This window comes from Hyperoodon ampullatus (genome assembly GCF_949752795.1).
Source record: "Hyperoodon ampullatus genome assembly, chromosome: 3".
NCBI lineage: Eukaryota > Metazoa > Chordata > Mammalia > Artiodactyla > Ziphiidae > Hyperoodon > Hyperoodon ampullatus.
The window spans coordinates 178,418,867-178,438,836 of NC_136916.1; the positions used below are offsets into that span (position 1 = coordinate 178,418,867).

The 19,970-nt window shown below is 47.1% G+C and overlaps 1 protein-coding gene across 1 annotated transcript in view; it reads left to right on the forward strand.

The window, feature by feature from the left end:
- Positions 1 to 19,970, forward strand: part of TDRD9 (tudor domain containing 9) — a gene marked incomplete at its 5' end in the record, with an annotated part of 108,532 nt that overhangs the window by 79,801 nt on the left and 8,761 nt on the right. Inside the window, 11 exons of the mRNA XM_079698870.1 lie at positions 3,219 to 3,392; positions 5,032 to 5,143; positions 6,228 to 6,440; positions 6,725 to 6,814; positions 7,312 to 7,572; positions 8,476 to 8,631; positions 10,413 to 10,483; positions 12,202 to 12,311; positions 12,884 to 12,980; positions 14,112 to 14,250; positions 19,178 to 19,296. Of these exons, the coding sequence (XP_079554996.1) occupies positions 3,219 to 3,392; positions 5,032 to 5,143; positions 6,228 to 6,440; positions 6,725 to 6,814; positions 7,312 to 7,572; positions 8,476 to 8,631; positions 10,413 to 10,483; positions 12,202 to 12,311; positions 12,884 to 12,980; positions 14,112 to 14,250; positions 19,178 to 19,296 (1,542 nt within the window). The remainder of the gene's footprint in view (positions 1 to 3,218; positions 3,393 to 5,031; positions 5,144 to 6,227; positions 6,441 to 6,724; positions 6,815 to 7,311; positions 7,573 to 8,475; positions 8,632 to 10,412; positions 10,484 to 12,201; positions 12,312 to 12,883; positions 12,981 to 14,111; positions 14,251 to 19,177; positions 19,297 to 19,970) is intronic.

Consider the following 19,970-nt stretch of genomic DNA (forward strand, 5'->3'; position numbering starts at 1 on the left):
GGTGTGTTTTGGAGTATCACTTTGAGTTTTCATTTCCAAGAGAGAATGCTTATGCACAGAAAAGGCTATTACGGTTTTTAAATTGATTTTTAATTTTTAAAATTGGGAGCTTCCCTGGTGGTGCAGTGGTTGAGAGTCCGCCTGCTGATGCAGGGGACATGGGTTCGTGCCCCGGTCCGGGAAGATTCCACATGCCGTGGAGCAGCTGGGCCCGTGAGCCATGGCCGCTGAGCCTGCGCGTCCGGAGCCTGTGCTCCGCAACGGGAGAGAGGCCTGCGTACCGCAAAAAAAAAAAAAAAAAAAAATTGGAAAAAATTTTCTCGTGTCCTACACATTTAATTTACAAAGCTTTGTAAATCTAGTAAATAAGAAATACTTTTAGTTTTTCTTTGATTAATGTCCAATAACTCAAGTTGAGCCTATTCATTCTGCTTAAATTTTGGATTAATTGCCTCACACGTTTTAGGTTCCATTCCTGTGATTAATATATTGATTTTCTTTGTAAGCATGTAAATGCCTCACATGGCAAATATATAACCCTAATAAGTAAAGTCTTTCTAGGTGCTTCTAACAACCATTACAGATTTAATTAAACTTAGTGTCTCAAGTTTTCTTAAATATTCTAATATAAATTAGCAGTCAAATTCTTAATCACATACAAAATGACTTACTTAAAGTTGGATTCTTGTAGCTAAACCATCTTTCTTGAATATGGAAAGTCCACTTGCCTTACTGAGACTCCAGTTCTATGTGCGTGGGTGCTCTTTGGACTGATTTGGATGGTGCCGTCTGGGCTCTCACTAAGCTTGCAGCGGCCTCTTTCCTTAATCCTTACTGCTGGATTGCATTTGGTGTTCATTTCTTCTTCTTTCTGTCAGGGTTATCTCTGTAGGTATTCTAATTATATTTTACTCGATTCCTCATAGATTTCTGGTGTTTAGTCATAATACCAATGTCATACCAATTACTTGGGGATGTAACAGTGTTCTTCTGGTTATACCAGTTCTGTGCATCAAGTATTAAAGGCAGAGAATGACATAAAATAGTTACTGAGTCAAGACTGTCCTCCCCCTTGGGATCCAGCAGGACCTGCTCTGTGCAGGACCAAGGGCACTGGAGCACACGTCATACGTGGGCGCACGGTTTCCTCCTGTAAGACATTTTCAAATTAGTGGTGCGCATGGAGAGTAAAATCAGTTCCACAGATGTTTGCCCATCGTGAAGTGTCCTGGGAGAGGCCTGGGGGGTTGGAAGAAGGTATTGTATCTGAGGCTCAGAGTAGGAGCAGTGACATTCACCTGGGCCTTCCTCTGGAGGAGTTGGAGGGGCCTGGAGGGGAGGCAGCCCTGGCAGGTGGGGCAGGAGCCCAGTGTGAGCGGAGCTGTGGTTTGGGAAAGCGTAGGGTGTGTGCCAGGCACAGCCAGAGCCCTCTTGCCGGGAGCTGGTTTTGTGTCAGATTGAGTCTGAAGAGTGGGCATCAGGTGCTGCCTTTAGGATGGTATTTGTAGCCAGCTGACGAGTATGAACGTCAGTAGTGGGTATTTAGAGAGCCCTGAGTGTTCTGACGAAAACTGTGTTTTGTAGAACTTAATCGGGGAGTGGTGAGGAGGAGAAGAAGCCATCCAGCATAAGCTTGGCAGTCGTCCAAGCCGAGGTGACTTTTGACATGAAAAGGAGGCAGCGGATGGGAGGGAAGAGCTCTTCGCTTCGGCTGTTGATGGCCTGTGGAGGACCAAGACGAGAGAGGAGCCAGCGAGGGCCAGGACTTCAGCCGGGGGGAGTGGACAGGAAGGCAGGGCTGGGGGCTGAGTGGGGCGCGGGGAATATCACGGGTCTGGCTCTCTCCACGTGTTGAGTTGAAAATACTCAGGGAAGACGAGAGTCTTGGAAATGTGCTCTAGAGTATTTGAAAGAAATTATTTCTAAGGAGAGACTTAGGCTCCTTCTAGAGAAAGATGGCAGAAATGGAAGTGAATAAAGGGAGCTGAGGACAGGAGGAGACTGCACGTGCTCACTTGTGAGCTCACCCAGGGTCGGTGGAGGAGGGTTGAAAGGGGGCCGAGGGCAGGGGGACAGTGCAGTGGAGACAGGAGGCTGCAGAGAGGCCAGAGGACGGGACGGGATGGGACGCGACAGGCCGCTCTTCATCAGCTCAGGGTCCTTCCAGGTCACCCAAAATCACACATTTCCATGACAGTAGTTGAAGCAGTCATAAGTCTGTTTTTCCGAGTATGATGTTTTGCTCCGGGAGATTTTGACATACATATACAAACAAATGTAAACCTGAAGATTTTTTCCGTTTTACCAGGAAGTGTCTGGCAGGCACCCTTACTGCATGTTTTTTTTTTTTAATTAATTATTTTTTGGCTGCGTTGGGTCTTCGTTGCTGCACGCAGGCTTTCTCTAGTTGCAGTGAGCGCGGGCTACTCTTCATTGTGGTGCGTGGGCTTCCCATTGCTGTGGCCTCTCCTGTTGCGGAGCATGGGCTCTAGGTGTGCGGGTTTCAGTAGTTGTGGCACACGGGCTCAGTAGTTGTGGCTCACGGGCTCTAGAGTGCAGGCTCAGTAGTTGTGGTGCACGGGCTTAGTTGCTCCGCGGCATGTGGAATCTTCCCGGACCAGGGCTCGAACCCGTGTCCCCTGCATTGGCAGGCAGATTCTTAACCACTGCGCCACCAGGGAAGTCCCCTTACTGCATGTTTGATTCTTATTCCCCCAGAAGGAGGGATGTGATAATAGGACACTGTGATGTGGGTGGGCTGTAAGGTGGGGCGTGCCTCAACATTACTGGGTGATAAACTGAATGGTTTTTCGGAGGGAGATCAGAAAGATCACTGAACTACTCAGTTGTGTGCTTTTCTCTGTCTGATTTTTACTTTACAATAAAATAGAAGAAAACAAAAACCCGAATCTGTCACTTTGTTCTAATGATGAGAATTAAGATTTCTTAGCCGAAAATTCCTTTTGAACTTAATCTTTATTCTGCATTATACTGAGTAATACATAAGGATGATACTTGGTTTTAATTTAATGGTATGTCATTGTAACTTTTATTTCTCTTAAGTGCATAATTTTCCCTTAAATACGTCTTCTTGATTAATTATAGAAGGAAGAGTTGCTGGTATTTTGAAGAGAGGTGTTACTGAAAATCTCTATCTAAACTTGAGAGAAATTAACATGCCTCGTAAACTTATTTTTTTATTTACCTTTGTGGAACAGAGCCTTTGTGGAGTTTTCACGCAATCCAACAGAGAGGTTTAAAACTCTTCCTGCGGTGTATATGGCCACTAAGATGTCTCAGCTGAAAGTTTCCCTTGAACTCAATGTTCATTCTGCAGAGGAGATTGAAGGGAAGGTGCAAGGAGGGGCTGTTTCCAAGCTCAGGAATACAAGGTATCTTCAGAAGGGAGGCGGGCACAACTCTGTCCACCTGCTTCCACATTCTCAATATTATTTTTAAACAACTGTTTAACCTTGCTGAAGTTCGCACTAAAAGCACTGGCATGGCAGCCTGGTTTCATCATCTCCCAGCTGTGTGTGCTTGGGCACATTGCTTGACCTCTCTGAACCTCAGTGTTTTCATCTGTTTAATAGCTATGATAGGGCCTCCCTGGTGGCGCAGTGGTTGAGAGTCCGCCTGCCGATGCAGGGGATACGGGTTCGTGCCCCGGTCCGGGAGGATCCCATATGCCACGGAGCGGCTGGGCCTGTGAGCCATGGCCGCTGAGCCTGTGCGTCCGGAGCCTGTGCTCCGCAACGGGAGAGACCACAGCAGTGAGAGGCCCGCGTACCGAAAAAAAAAAAAAATAGCTATGATACCTATTGTACAAGGCTGTTTGGAGGATTGGGTAGGACCATTTGTGTCATTTTCAGTTTAAATCGAAGGGATTGACCCTAATGTGAGTTTCCTTTCTTCCTCCTTACAGTAACTGCCTTTCTCTTCCTAAGCAGAGGAGAGTCTCCCTTGCCCTTAGCAGAGCCAGCAGTGGGACAAGACGCAGGCGCAGTTGGGAGCAGCCCGCCGCTTGCCAGCACAGGCCACCCGTCCCTGTTGAGCAGGGTCGGGGGGCCGGGCTGCCTGCACGGGTCTGCTCGGCCCCCAGGCAGCTGCCGTGCAGTTCGCAGGCTGGCTTCTCTTGGACCAAATTAAATCGCCCTTCAGTGTTTCTGACAGATTACTTTGCCTTTCAGTCATATTCACACAGTGCTGTATATAGGAATTCTCTTGCATCTTTTCTTATTTGTAATCTTTTTAACCCCATGAGGAATTTGACAGGGATTTGAGGAATTGATGAGGTAGGGAAGTATGTTCCATCGAGTTTCATCCAGTGTGGGATGGTTTGATTCTGCGAGTTTGGGAGTTGAGTGGGTTCAGTCTGTAATAACGTGGAGTAGGCCTGTCCTGCTGGGTAACTTAGCCTGAGTCACTCTTATTTAATAAATGGGTTGGAAAATTGGGAAGAGAGGTGGATCAGATCTCTTATAATTCTTCCTCTTCATTTAAGAATAAAATTATTAGGAAAGGAAACTTTGTATCAGTTTATATTTCATCTCCTGGAATTTTAGCATTTATTATATTATTGCTTCACTGGATGAATGATAATTCTTAGGTTTATTAGACAATCATGTATGTTTCCTAACAACATTAAATAGGCTTTGGATTCTTGTAGTTTTCTAAAAGTCAGAGTCACTCACCTCTGAAACCACAAGTTAGGAAACATTGCAGGTCCTAGATTTAGAATTTATATCCTTAAAAGTAGATATTCCGTAACAGTCTTGACCTTTAGAATATATTCCTGAAGGGTAGTATGTAACTGCTGGGGTACACACCCTCCCCCAGGGCAGCTCAGGAAGCCATCAGAAACTCACATTTCAGATAAGATCGACTTCATCATCTCTGGCTTTAGGTATTTTATTAAAATGTTCTTTTCTTATAGAAACAGTGGAATAGTTCAAGCAGTAACTTCATATATGTAAACATGTTTTCTTGGTAATACTTCTATTGCCTTTTAAAATAAATTGTGTTAAATAGGGTGAATGTGGACTTCCAGAAGCAGACAGTTGATCCTGTGCAAGTCTCATTTAACACGTTAGACAGATCCCAGATGATTACAGATCTCCTCTTAACAATTGATGTTACAGAGGTAAGAATGGTGTGATCCAATCATTAGAGCTTTTCTGTCTTCTTAATCTAGAATTGTCGTGTTGTATACATGAGATAGTGGATGTATAGAGACACTCACCCACAGCCTGTGTACCTTAGTCATCTACACTGGACCCTTGAACAATGTGGGGCTAATCCATGGGTAACTCACTGTCGGCCCTCCGTATCTGTGGTCCCGCTGCATCCTCAGATTCGACCAACCATGGACCATGCAGTCCTGTAGTCTTTACTGTTGAAAAGTATCCGGGTAAGCGGACCCTCGCAGAGCAAACCTGCCTTGTTTAAGGGTTACCTGTAGCAAATCTAGGTGAGCTTGAATTACTCTCACTTGCTGAATTGAAATGTGGCTGTAACAGAAATTGTAAACACAAATATTCATTCTAGAGTCAAATTTTAATTTTTAAAATGTTAGTACATTTTAAAATCAGTTTTGGTGACAAGATACATGTAAAAATGTTAATTGGCATGGTGCTATTTGCTTGTGTAATTCAACTTATATCCACGAAACTAGCATTGGCACCATTATTCATTAGGGTATAGTTTTTACTTCTTCAAAATAAAATTTCAGTTAAAATGCATCGGGCTTCCTGGTAAATCCGTAGTTACCCTTCACTGGGAGACTTCCCATAGAAACCTGGATGCCAGGAGACCGGAGAGCTCCAGCAGTGCGACCCTGGCCGTCTTGCAGCGGCAGCAGGCGAGGACATCCACTCTCCCGTTCCCCCACTGCTCTTCCAGGGGGCTGTGCATTCACCTCGCGCCCGGCCCTCGCCACCCAGAGGGCACCTGGGGGCCCTGGGTTCTGGTCAGGGATGGAACAGCCCTGTTCTCACGTGCCCCCCAGAGCCTGCAGTGCTTGTGTGCCCGCAGGTCTTGTGCCTCCAGACACCGTTCCTCACCTCGCTCAACCCGGGCACCCCCTCCCCTGTAGAATACTTAGGGACCGGAGAATCTGGCTTGTGACATGTAGTAGGGTGGTATGCCAGGGCTGCAGTTTGAGTGTCTGTGCCTCTTGACAGAAATCCTTTCTAGAGTTCATCTCTGCTCTTCCTCCTCCTTTTTAGGTGGTTGAAGTGGGGCACTTTTGGGGATATAGGATTGATGAAAGAAGCTCAGAGATTCTGAAACAGCTCACTGCTGACATCAGCCGTGTGAAGCCGGTGCCCTTGCCCATTCACCCACATCCAGACTTGGTCTGTCTGGCTCCTTTTGCTGATGTTGATAAAGAAAGCTACTTTAGAGCACAAATCCTTTATGTGTCTGGAAATTCTGCTGAGGTATGTTTTTCTGTAACAAATCACTGAAAGGGAAATGAAACAGACTTATAGCAGTTGATAGAAAGTCTTTTCTAATTTCAAGTGGAAATTAAATATAAAATAATTAAAGTTAGAAAAGTGGTCTGGTAGAAAAGTTACTTCCCTCAGTGATGTGAGGATTTAAGCCCCAGTCCCTAGGAATCCTGTGATGACAGAGCTGGGATGGATGGTCACGTGGCCATGGTTGGTGGCACACAGTGTTTGCCTGGGCCTCTACTAACTGAGGCACATTCCTCATCCTCTAGGTGTTCTTTGTAGACTATGGAAACAGAGCGCACGTAGCTCTGGACGTCTTAATGGAGATTCCCTGTCAGTTTCTTGAACTTCCCTTTCAGGTAAGGTCGAGACGCTCCTGTGGTGTGAGAGCGTAAAGCTAGGAGGGTTCTGGAGTCATGTGGTCGCCCCGCAGCTTATGGACAGGGCCAAGGCCCAGAGGGATGGCACTCATTTTGTCATGCTCTCTGAATTTGGTTTCTGCTTTTTCCCAGAAATATATTGCTGTAGATATTTTTGCTAGTACTGCTTTTGGAGCAAGTTAAAATATATGGAGTGTTTCACACTTAGCAAAAAAAGTAGTTTTAATTCAGCAGTAATTTCTGATGCTTTCCCACATGCCCTTTCTAAAAGTTATTCTAAACTTTTTTTGTTGTCGAAAAGGAAAACCAAGTTTTTTTTACCTATGAAATCCTCACTTACCCTGAAACTGTTTTCAGTAGGATTTGTAGGAGATCACTGGTGAGGATCCCTGCACCAGGGTCACTTTTCAGTGGTATTTGGGATGAGTGTCTCGCACATTTATAAACTGGCTCACCTGTGCGCTTCTGTCCCGTAGGCTTTGGAGTTTAAGATTTGCAAGATGCGCCCATCCGCGAGGTGTCTGGTAGGCGGCAAGCATTGGAGCAGCGGGGCCAGCCGGCGCTTCTCCTTGCTGGTCAGGGGCCGTGCCCTCCTCGTGAAGGTCTTCTCCGTGGTGCACGGCGTCCTACATGTGGACGCCTACCTCTCCTCAGCGCTGCACGACACCGTCAATGTGCAAGACGTCCTCGTCAAGGAGGGCTATGCCGAGCTGGCCGAGGAGCCCTATGAGTCCAAGGTGTGTGCTTCCGTCCTCCTTTTAGGAGCGTGTGCGTGTGTCTGAGTGTGTGTGTGCAGAGGGCGGGGGAGTGAGAGAGAAGGGGGGCCCTTTTCCTCTCTCAGGATATTGGGGGGTGAAGAGCTGGACAGTGTTCAGTGTGGTAAGGTCTGTGGTGCCCTCGTAAATGTCTTCTAGTTTCTTTGAGACCAAATTACGGTGGTCAAGTGCTGTTCTTGTTGATTTCTGATTATGGAGCTGTTTTTTTTTTTTTCCTGGAATGAAGATTAGATGTGAAAATGTTCTCTGGGGATTTTTTAAAAAATGGATTCCAAGATTTATCTCCCTAAGGAAAGTAATTATATAAAATATTAGTTTCAAGTATTTTGAACATTTCAAAATATCTTTCAACTGTTTCTTTCAAAATCAGTTGTGAAGCTATTTTTCTTGATCTGAAGGTTTGAGATGCCACATTGAGGCTCATGTTGAAGGTGGTTTGTTTTTCCTTCTGTAATTTCTGCTGGGGATGAGGTGCTGAGTTGGGCAAGGGACAGACAAGCAGGAAAACGTCACCGTAGAGCTGGTTGTGTTTCCATGTGGGAAAACACTTCCGGGGATCCTGGTAATATTCCCAATACGAAACTGACATTTTGTATACAAAAAATTCTTTTTCTCACTCTTTTCAGTTCTCTGATGGCTGAAAGGTAGTAAAGGCTAATGAATTGAGCCTTTAATGCATTCTGTTTTATTTCTTTTGTTTGAATTTTAAAATGTACTTGAGAAAATTATCTTTTGACACCTTAATAATCTAAAGATCACCTAAGAATAAGGTCATGCCTATGAAATACTTTGATTAGCTTGGAATAAAGTGCTTTTAATACTGGTTTTCCTTTTAGCAAAATGAACTTTTCTTATTTGGTTCAGCAAAGCCATGAAGTTCTCAAGGATCTCTTTTCCAAATCAGCAGAATATGTGACAGACATGTCCGTGCCATCCCCCTTGAAAGACGACGAAAAGTATCTGATGCAGATTTTGTTAGAGAGCTTTTCTTCCAATAAACTGGGTAACCCAAACTGCAAGGTAATTTATAGGAGTTATTTTAAAATACAGTTAAAATTTTTAAAAAATCATTCTACATTTATAAGCTGAATTGTAGCTAGTAGTCATGATGGTTTTTTTCTTTACTGTTTTTTTTTAAATTAATTATTTATTTTTGGCTGTGTTGGGTTTTCGTTGCTGCGCGCGGGCTATGTCTAGTTGCGGCGAGCGGGGGCTGCTCTTCGTTGCGGTGCGCGGGCTTCTCATTGCTGTGGCTTCTCTTGTTGAGGAGCACGGGCTCTAGGCACGTGGGCTTCAGTAGTTGTGCGTGGGCTTCAGTAGCTGTGGCTCGCGGGCTCTAGAGCGCAGGCTCAGTAGTTGTGGTGCACGGGCTTAGCTGCTCCGCGGCATGTGGGATCTTCCTGGACCAGGGCTCGAACCTGTGTCCCCTGCATTGGCAGGTGGAGTCTTAATCACTGTGCCACCAGGGAAGTTCTTCTTTACTGGTTTTTAACCGTTACTTTTCTCACAATGGAGCCTATATTAATAAGACCAAAACCCAAGGTTTAGTATAGAGCAGTGCTTTGACTAGTTCTTCTTTTCTTCCAAAAGAAATTTTATTTATTTATTTATTTATTTATTAATTATTTAGCTAGCTAGCTGTTCCGGGTCTTAGTTACAGCATGTGGGATCTAGTTCCCTGACCAGGCTCAAACCTGGGCCCCCTGCATTGGGAGCGCAGAGTCTTAGCCAGTGGACCACCAGGGAAGTCCCATGACTAGTTCTTTTTTATTTATTTTTTTAAATTTTATTATTATTATTTTTAAAATAGTTGTGATGAAATGATTATATACTACACTTATTCCGTTTTTTTTTGTTTGTTTGTTTGCGGTACATGGGCCTCTCACCGCTGCGGCCTCTCCCGTTGCAGAGCACAGGCTCCGGAAGCGCAGGCTCAGCAGCCATGGCTCACCGGCCCAGCCGCTCCGCGGCACGTGGGATCCTCCCGCACCGGGGCACGAACCCATGTCCCCTGCATCGGCAGGCAGACTCTCAACCAATGCACCACCAGGGAAGCCCCTAGTTCTTTTTTAAAACTAACCTTTCCAAAGGTGATGTTGAGTGAAAAAAATGCACAGCCTGAAAGTTGAGGATTATGTTTTATTCAGCAAACTTTCTGAGGACTTGAAGCCCGGGAGGCAGCCTCTCAGGTAGCTCTGAGGGACTGCTCCAAAGAGGTGAAGGAGAAGCCAGGATGTATAGGAATTTTGCAACAAAAACCAGGCATTCGGACGGCAGGCAACATTTTTCAGTCACAGCGACCAGTGCTTGTCTATCAGAACGAGGGGAAGCATGGTGTGTGGGCTTTTGAGAACCAGCGTCCAGGCTTAGCTTCGTCCCGTGGAGGGGCTCTAGTCGCTCGGCCCGTTTGGAGGAGGGCCGACAGGGACTCACTCTTAGACTGCCCCAGCCTTTGGCTGTGTGGTCATAGACCTGCTTATTTAACTGGAATAGTCTGCTGCCATGAAAAGAATACTTTCACTGAAGTATTTGGCAGTGTTTCCTTTTTTGACCAAAGTATGTGTATGTATTTATATATATAGAGAGAGGAAGGTTAGCGAAACCATGGAAGGAATCAGTTGCATCCCAGAAAAATACCTCCTTTAAGGCATTTTTCTCCCATTAAACCTCGAAGATGTTATGACTGACGAAGGTGTAGCTTTTTTCTTTTTTTAAACTATGATCTGGCTTTTGGATTTTTAAAATGTATGTGAAGTGACATTTTACTTACTGGTAACATCTTGTATATTTTATGTGTACAGGCAATACTTCATGGGCCTTTTAACCCTTATGAACTGAAGTGTCATAGTCTGACCAGAGTATCCAAGTTCAGGTATGATTAACTTAAGTTTCCCATGAAGTTTTTTTTCTCTCGTCCTCTTTTTACAGAGCTCATCAGAAACTAACCCTTTTTATACCTAACCTGTAGGAATGTGATACTTTTTCTGACTCCTTCCAGCTTCTCCACTAGCTCCAAATCTGCGGTTCCCGTTCTCTCTTATGTGAAAGCCATTCTGTATAAGACTTGTTAGAGTATCTTTCATCAAAGCCTTCGTTTTTTCTGTTCTTACTGTAATTGTTATACATTCAGCAGGTCTGTGAGTGCCCCCTGTGTCCTGGGAGCAGTTGGGGAGAACAGTAGTGAACCTACACAGTCGGTGTCCTCCCCCAGCTTATGGGTCCAGTGGGCAGAGGGTAGGACAGAGAAAGCCACTTATTTCAAGATAGGTTGATGAGGGTCTTGTTAGGGGCCATGGAACATTACAAAGGCATCTAAGAGGGGCCCCTGTCCACAGTTGGAAGGCCGTCGAGATTTTCCAGGGAAGCCTGAGACCTGAAGCCTGCAGAGGAGTTAGACCAGGAGAAATCCAGCTGTCAGGGCAGGCAGGGTGAGGGCTGGGTGGGGAGGGTCCCAGCAGCAGGCATATGGGCCTTGGGTCACCTCTGAGAAAGTGGAGGGAAAGTGTGGGGGCTGCAGAGCCTCACGAGCCATGTGGGAAGGCTCACTGTGTGCACTTTATTTTTAATTAAAAAAATTTTTTTTTATAAATTTATTTATTTATTTATTTTTGGGTGTGTTGGGTCTTCGTTTCTGTGTGAGGGCTTTCTCTAGTTGCAGCGAGCAGGGGCTACTCTTCATCGTGGTGCACGGGCCTCTCACTGTCACGGCCTCTCTTGTTGCGGAGCACAGGCTCCAGATGCACAGGCTCAGTAATTGTGGCTCATGGGCTTAGTTGTTCCGCAGCATGTGGGATCTTCCCAGACCAGGGCTCAAACCCGTGTCCCCTGCATTGGCAGGCAGATTCTCAACCACTGCGCCACCAGGGAAGCCCTGTGTGCACTTTAAATAGCCACTTTGGCTACAGGGTAGACCCTGGCTTCTCAAAGTCTCCTCCAGGGCCAGCAGCAGATGCGTCCCCAAGAGCTTGTTAGAGATGCAGGGCTCAGCCCCACCCAGACCTTTCGAACCTGCATTTTCACAAGGTGTCCAATTGCTCTGTGAGCACTTTAAACTGTGCAGAGCCCCAGCATGAAGGATGCTCGGGTCAGCGCAGACCTCTGAGGCTGCTCACACTGTGCTCCAGAGCAGGACTGCCGTGGACCGTGCCGAGTCCACGACGGGAGGTGCAGAAGCGGGCAGCTTTGTGAGAGCTTTCGGTGTGGACCCAACAGGCCGGTGCTTGATTAGAGTTGGTGATGGGGGAGGAGCAGGAGTGGAGGGCGCCCTGCTGGGCTCTGCTAAGAGGCGGGAGGGGGTGGGTGGCCACGGGACAGAGGTCTGGGGTGCAGGTAGAGGTTTGGGCAAGGTCAGCACGTGGGTCCAGGGAGTGGTTGGGGTCACACGAGGAGCGGAAGAGTGAAGGGGGTGGAGGACCAGCCCCAGGACTCCAGCGCGAGGAGGCTCAGTGCAGACTGGGCCGTGGTGTATTGCACTGGTTGGGCCTGTGTTGGCGCACTGGACTGTCTTTGAAATGTGTTCCTCGCGGGTTTGGCGTCACTCAGTGCTTCACGGGTGGAGGGGCAGCCGTCTCCCAACGGCTCTCCTTTCAGGTGCGTTTGGATTGAGAAGGAGAGCGTCAACTCTGTCGTCATCAGCGACAGCCCCGAGGACCTCCACCAGAGCATGCTGGTTGCAGCTTCCCTTTCGGTTAACGCCACCGGTGAGTGAAGACCGCCACCGGTGAGTGAAGACCTGCTGTCCCTGCGGTGTTGCTCTTCTCTTCTTGCCCTTGACTCCAGTTCCCAGCACAGTTTGTCTTATAATCAGTGAACAGCCTCATGCCTGTGTGCCATGTTTTAGACTATTTCCTGAGAGCATTGGCTGGTGGGAGCTTAAGAACTGGAGCATCATCACCTTTCCCACTGTGCAGGGCTACGTGGATTGATTCCTTGATCATCCATTCATTCCATTGTGCTTGGCCACGAAGGAGAGAAAATCCAAAAGCTTGGCCCAGGGACAAAGCCGATAGCCTAAGGAGGAGAAAGGAAAGGCCAGAGTAACCAGACAGGACGGGTCCCCAAACGGGGTCAAAGCTTGAGCCTTAGGATAAGGGGTTCCTCTTGGGGTGCTGTGGGGACCGACACCAGGGAGCACTTCTCTGCTGGGGCACATCTGTGGGGACAGACTCAACACAGGGAGGGAGGCCTGAGGACCAGGAGGAGTTGTGGGGAGGGAAGGTGTCACACTCGTGACAATGTGCCCAGTGCTGCCCTTGGCCGTGACTGTCTGCAGGGTCCGCCATGCTGCTGAGGGAGACCTCGCTGATGCCACACATCCCCGGCCTTCCTGCGCTCCTCAGCATGCTGTTCGCACCCGTCATGGAGCTCAGGTACGGCGTGCTCCCTTGTCTTGTCCCCAGGCTTTGGTAAGATGCGAACCCAGTGGGAGAAACGGGGCCCCTCCCTCCTTTTGGAGAGAAAGCGCTGATGGAAAAGTGTCCTTGGCAGGTCTGGAGGCTGGCCGCGCCTCCCCCGGCTTCAGTGTGACTGAGGGAGGCTTTATGGTTATTTGCGGAGCTACACTGAGACTCAGTTTAGAAAGAAGCTCAGAGAGCTGACAAGGACATGCAGCCTCACACAGGAGCATGACTCGAAGTGGGGCAAAAGGGATCAAAGTGGAGGTGGAGTTGAGGCCCAGCATCAGCACCACGCTGATGGACGTCCTGTTGTTAATGGGCTGTGGCTGTGACACCAAGTCTCCTGGCAACGGTTGTCAGTGGGAAACCGTGCCCGTCCCACTCGCGTTGGTGCCACGAGGTAAGACTGCAGCTGTGGCTCTTTCTTGTGCCAAGATCAGACAGGAACTCCTAGAGGCTTTAGTAAAGAGAAGTGTGTCAATGAGCAGGGCTCGCTTTTTTTTTTTTTTTTTTTTGGCTGCACTGGATCTTCATTGCTGTGCGTGGGCTTTCTCTAGTTGTGGCGAGCGGGGGCTACTCTTCATTGCAGTGCGTGGGCTGCTCATTACAGTGTCTTCTCGTTGTGGAGCACGGGCTCTAGGCATGTGGGCTTCAGTAGTTGTGGCATGTAGCCTCAGTAGTTGTGACTCGCGGGCTCTAGAGCACAGGCTCAGTAGTTGTGGTGCACGGGCTTAGTTGCTCCACAGCTTGTGGGATCTTCCTGGACCAGGGCTCGAACCTGTGTCCCCTACATTGGCAGCCGGATTCTTAACCACTGCGCCACCAGGGAAGCCCCTCAATATTTTCTAATAACCTATAAGGGAAAAGAGTCTGAAGAGGAATATATACACATACATGCATATATATATCCAAATTGCTGTGCTTGTACACCTGAAACTAACACAATATTGTAAATCAACTATACTTCAATAAATAAATAAATACATATATACTATCTATATGTATAAAATAAACTCAGGCTTCCCATTCAAAAAAAACAAAAACAAAAAACCCAGTGGCTTAACAATTCTGAAATAATAACTTTTCTCAAAACTGTTCATTTAGAGTTGATCGAGATGGCAAATGCTATACTGGAGTCCTCTGTGGTTTGGGGTGGAATCCAACTACAGGGGCCGCTCTCCTGCCGGAGCATGACATGGAGCTCGCTTTTGACGTGCAGTTCAGCGTGGAGGATGTCATAGAGGTAAGGCTGCCAAGGTCATCATAGTGTGGGAGCTGCTTCGCGCTCTCGGTGTGCTGGTACAGCCGTTTAGCAGCAGGAGCTGTGTCTGACGCCGTGCTTAAAATGCAGGCGCACACCTCTGGTCCTGGAGGTGCTCGCTCTCCCTCGACCTGCCTGTTTTACTTTTCTGTGCGAAGTAGCTTCCTGACAGGTGGTGCTCTCTGAATTTCTCACTAGGTACCTCCCGGCACAGTAAGCCTTCCTGGGCAGTAGAACTGAACAGCAGGCAGCAAGACTGCCGTGTATGTCTCCCCAGGCCTCACCCCAAGTCAGGACCAGCTGGACATCCTTGCTAGCTCCTGTTGGGGGCTGAGGAAAGTCCTGCCCCACTCGGTCCTCTCCACACACACGGTGGGGGGCTTGCTGGGCTGACCCTTGGGTGCAAACTCGACTCTGCAGTGGAAGTACCTATTCTGGTCTGGGACCAGATCAGTGCACAAGTTAAGGCTGACCATTTAGAGACTTGGGTGACAAAGTAATTTTATAGCTTTTGAATTTAATAATGAAAAATTTGGGCTTATGTTTTATATGCTTTTGTTTTCGTATTTCATTGTTGTAGTAACTCAGTTCTCTTGCATTTTACAAAATGAGAAACAAAGCTGGTCTTTCAGGACAGCTAGTTTGGAAGCACTCCTCCAGAGTGCTAGAAGTTCCATGGAGTCGCTGAGGTTGGCATAGCTGTGCAGGAGGGGGTGGGGGAGGGGCGCTGGGCGAGGCCTTTGGGCTGGTCCTTTCTCCAGGGGGCATGTGGCTTTGTTGATTGAACTTGACTGCTCTCTCATGTAAAGGGGCTTTGGGGCTTAAAAGTACTCTTTAGATCATAGACCTAGTCGTGAAATGTGAAGCTGTAAAACTGCTAGAAGTAAATACAGGAGAAAATCTTTATGACCTTGGGTTTGGCAGTGAGTTTGTAGATGCAACGAAGCATAATCTGTGAAAGAAAAAATTGATAATTTGGACTTTATCAAATTAAAACCTGCTCTGCAGAAGACCCTGTTAAGAGGATGAAAAGACAAGCTACACACGAGGAGGAAATATTTGCAAATATGTATCTAAGGAAGGACTTTCATTCATAATGTGTAATGAACTCTTAAAACTCAATAAAATAAGCAACTAAATTAAATATGGATGGCAATAAACCAGTGAAAAGGTGTTCAACATCATATGTCATTAGGAAAAGGCAAGTTAAGATCTCAGTGACATACCTCTGCAGACCTATTAGAATGGCTAAAATCCAAAAAACTGAAAATACCCAGTGCTGACAAGGATGTGGAGCAACGGGAACACTTGCTGCTGGTGGGAGCGCAGAGTGGGCTAGTGTTTTGTAGAGGATAAGGTTCTTCAAAGTGAAACATACACCGACCATAAGACCCCGGAGTCCTACTTCTAAGTATTTATCAAAGAGATTTGAAAACTTACATCCACATAAGACCTGTTTGTGAATACGGATTGCAGCATTCATAATAGCTAAAAACTGGAAGCAGTCAAGATGTCCTTCAGCAGGGGAATGGACAAACTGTGGCAGAGCCGTACGATGGAGTACTCTTCAGCAATAGAAAGGAGTGAGCAGTTGATTCATGCAACAACGTGAGTGAATCTTAAATGCATGTTATTAAGTGAGAGAAGCCAGGACTCGGGGGCTACGGATGGTATGATTCTATTCATATGACATTCTGGAAAAGGCCAGACTATAGGGACGGAAAATAGATTCGTGGTTCCTGGGGGCGGAGGAGTGATGGACCACAAAGGGTACCACAGGGACCGGAGAGTGAAGGAGCTGCCCCGTGTGCGCTGCGGGGGCAGATGCATGGCTCTGCGTGCTTGTCCAAACCCGTAGTCTCACCACCAAATGTAAAATAGCTAGCTAGTGGGAAGCAGCCGCATAGCACAGGGAGATCAGCTCGGGGACTTGTGACCACCTAGAGGGGTGGGATAGGGAGAGTGGGAGGGAGATGCAAGAGGGGGGGATATAGGGTTGTATGTATACGTATAGCTGATTCACTTTGTTATACAGCAGAAACTAACACAACATTGTAAAGCAATTGTACTCCAATAAAGATGTTAAAAAAAATACAAAAAATCCTATAGTCTGGGGCTTCCCTGTTGGTGTAGTGGTTAAGACTCCATGCTCCCAGTGCAGGGGGCCCAGGTTAGATCCCTGGTCAGGGAACTAGATCCCACATGCATGCGCAGCTAAGAGTTCGCCTGCCGTAACTAAGGAGCCCATGTGCTGCAACTAAGGAGTCCACCTGCTGCAGCTAAGACCTGATGCAACCAAATAAGTAAAAAAATAAATATTAAAAAAAAACACAGTCCGTGCCCCGTGAAAGAGTGGAACTCTGATATATGCAGTCCACACACACACACACACCCCAACACCGACTAGGATTTGGGGGATAATTGCATTGAAGGGGGTGAGGGGAAAAGGAGCTTTGGAAAACATTGTTGACTGGAAATGGTAAGGCTACTGTCTTCTGCTTGGTAAAGTTGTTTCTCATGGAGTGCAAGTTAATTCTGAAACTGCATGTTACTGGGGTTGAGCAACAGAGTAAACGGACGCAGGAGCCAGGTTTCTTATTACTAGACTTAGAGATGCACTTAGGAAGGCCAGAACACACCCTGTGGGGCAGGGTGACTGAGAGACATGGTTCAGTAGGAATTCATGTTTAACTTACTGCATGCAAGTAAGTTACGTGTGTATACATGATTTCGTACGCATGCACCGATAACCTAGCTCTCTCAGCGCAAGAAACGATGACACCCCAGTAGCCATGAACAAACCCAGGGCCCAGATTGCGGTTTCTGATAGGATTTTCCAGTAAAAGGAACCAGGGCTCCTTGGAGAAATGGGCAGAGGAAACACAGCCTGGAGCTTCTTGTAGAGCCAGGAAGAAAAGAAGCACTCAAGAAACAAAAGTATGCAGCCTGTCACAGGGACCTGGGAGGCCAGTGGCCAAGGTTGGAACAGAGCAACAAAATAAATCATGGTGTATTGGGTTATAACTCACAGTGTCCAAAGGGTGTAAACAAGTGATTGGATAAACAAATGGGGAAGAGGAGACAAATCTTCCACTCAGGAGAATTCCCAACAGTACCCAGGAAGTGGAGCTTAAACCTCCCCTGTTCCCTCCTCCCTGCTTTGAGAGTGGACTAGACTTAGTGACTGGCTTCCACTGAGCCTGGCAGACGCTGCCTCAGCTAAGTGGCCAAGGCCAGCATCACCAGTGATCCGTCTTAGCGATGGCACACACATCCTGACGGGATGGGATGAGAAGGGCCCCCACCTCTGTGGGGTTCTCCCAAGAACTCACCACCCCAACCTAATCATGAGAAAGATGTCACATAAGCCCAGACTAGGGGGCATCTCACAAAATACCTGACCAGAAATCAGAACTGTCAAGGTCTCAAAAAACAGGAAAAGGCTAAGAAACTGCCCTGGACCAAAGGAGACCGGGGAGACGTGACAACAGGTGCAGTGTGGTGCCCTGGATTGGGTCCAGGGATAGAAAGAGGACGTGAGTGGAAAAGGTGGTCAAATCCACATGGAGCCTGGACTCTAGTTATAGTGACGTGCCCAGGTCAGCCTCTCAGTAGTGACAGATGGACTGTGGGTGGAAGGCGCTCACGTCGGGGAGGGGTGCATGGAACGTCTGTTCTGTCTTTGCTGCTCTTCCTAAATTTCAGATTACTCAAAGCAGAAAGTTCATTAAACACTATGGCACAGGCTGGAACAAAATACGGCACATTGTTGCTCTGGGGGCACTCCTCAGGCTTCTGTGGGAACGTTGCAAACAGGGCGACAGCAGGGACTGAGGGGCGGAAAGGGTGAATGCGTCAGATACATGGTGACTGATGGTAAGTGGACTTACTGTGCAGAGTGTATACAAGCGCCGAATTATTCTGTTGTACCCCTGCAACTAACATACTGTCATGTACCAATTGTACCTCAATTGAAAAAACGCACACAAGGGACTTCCCTGGTGGTCCAGTGGTTAAGAATCCTCCTTCCAATGCAGGGGATGTGGGTTCAATCCCTGGTCGGGGAACTAAGATCCCACATGCCACGGGGCAACTAAGCCCATGGGCTCTAGAGCCTGCGCGCCACAACTACTGAGCCCACGTGCCCTGGAGCCCGTGTGCCACAACTAGAGAGAAGCCCGTGCCGCAGCGAAAGACCCCACGTGCCTCAACTAAGACCTGATGCAGCCAAATAAATAAATATTAAAAAAAAAAAAGGAAGAAAAGACACACACAAAGTGAGAGGAACATATGGCCCTCCCTCGGTATCTGTGGGAGTTTGGTTCCAAGACCCCCCTCAGATACCAAAATCTGCAGAAGCTCAAGTCTCTTATATAAAATGGTGTAGTATTTGCATATAACCTGTGCACACCACCCATATACTTTAGATGATCGCTGGATTACTTATAATACCTAATACAATGTAAACCCTATGTAAATAATTGCCAATGTATGGCAAATTCAGGTTTTGATTTTTGGAACTTCATGGAATTTTTTTTTTCCTGAATGTTTTTGATCCAAGGTTGGTTGAATCCACAGATACAGAGGACTTACTGTGTATGTGATACAAGTAGATTTTGAACAGTGTAACCCCATGGGTTAAACTATTAAATTTTAGAATAGAAGTTTAAAAAGTGTGCCTACACTGAAAAGTCTGAACCTTCCTTGCTGTTCTTTTTCTTTTTTTACTGCTTCTTAAATTATTGATAGTGGTTATTGGTGTTACTTGTGTCGTTTTGATAATTTCTTCCAGAAACCATACTGATGATAATCATGAAATTATGAAATCTGAATGCTTATGAATTATTTAAATGTGGAGTGGAATTCAGTTATAGAAGAACCATATGAATACGTTGCCATTTATTTACAGGTTAATATTCTTAGAGCCGCTATTAACAAGCTGGTGTGTGATGGACCAAATGGATCGATGTGTCTTGGGCCAGAAAGAATCACACAGTTGCAGGATAATGCTCGGCAGAAACTTTTAGAGTGAGTTGTGATGACAAGCTTTCTTTCTTAGCTATCTAGATTTTGAACACCTTGAATTGTTTATGAGACGTGATAGATTGATCCTCTGACGCGGGGCGGCATCTAGAGGTGCCAGACGGAGGCACCAGCCACCTGTGTCCTGATCGTCAGCCAGGAGCCAGGCAGCAAGTAGGGGCGGCTTGAAAATATGTGATAAAGAGACCCTTTCAAATAGCACAGGCAGGTCGGAGGGAAACCACAGTGGGCACCTCAGAGGCAAAGGGAGGGAGGGGGCCTGGGCTGTGGAGGCTGAGAGGCTGTGTGGAGAGCATCAACTTACAGGAGTGGGCCCTGCTGTCGCGCTTCCCCCAGGATAAGCATCCTGGCCTCCCCCTCCACCTCCAACACTTGCTGGGCTCCCCGTTGGCCAAACCCAACCCGAATCCCTAGGACAGGGGCTCTCGTTGGCGCAGCCCGTAAGCCCAGGTCAGCCTGGACAGCTCAGAGGAGGCTGAGAAGGGAGGACAGACATGGGGGAGGAGCAAACAGAAGGCTCCCAGCACATCCAGTCCTGCATGAGAACAGGGAGCAGTGGACACCTTTCAAAAGGTGTTAGATAAACAGAGCTGCCTTAGCCATGGTGATAAAGGCTGAAAATATTTTTACGTGAACTTTGTGTTGAAGTTTAACATACA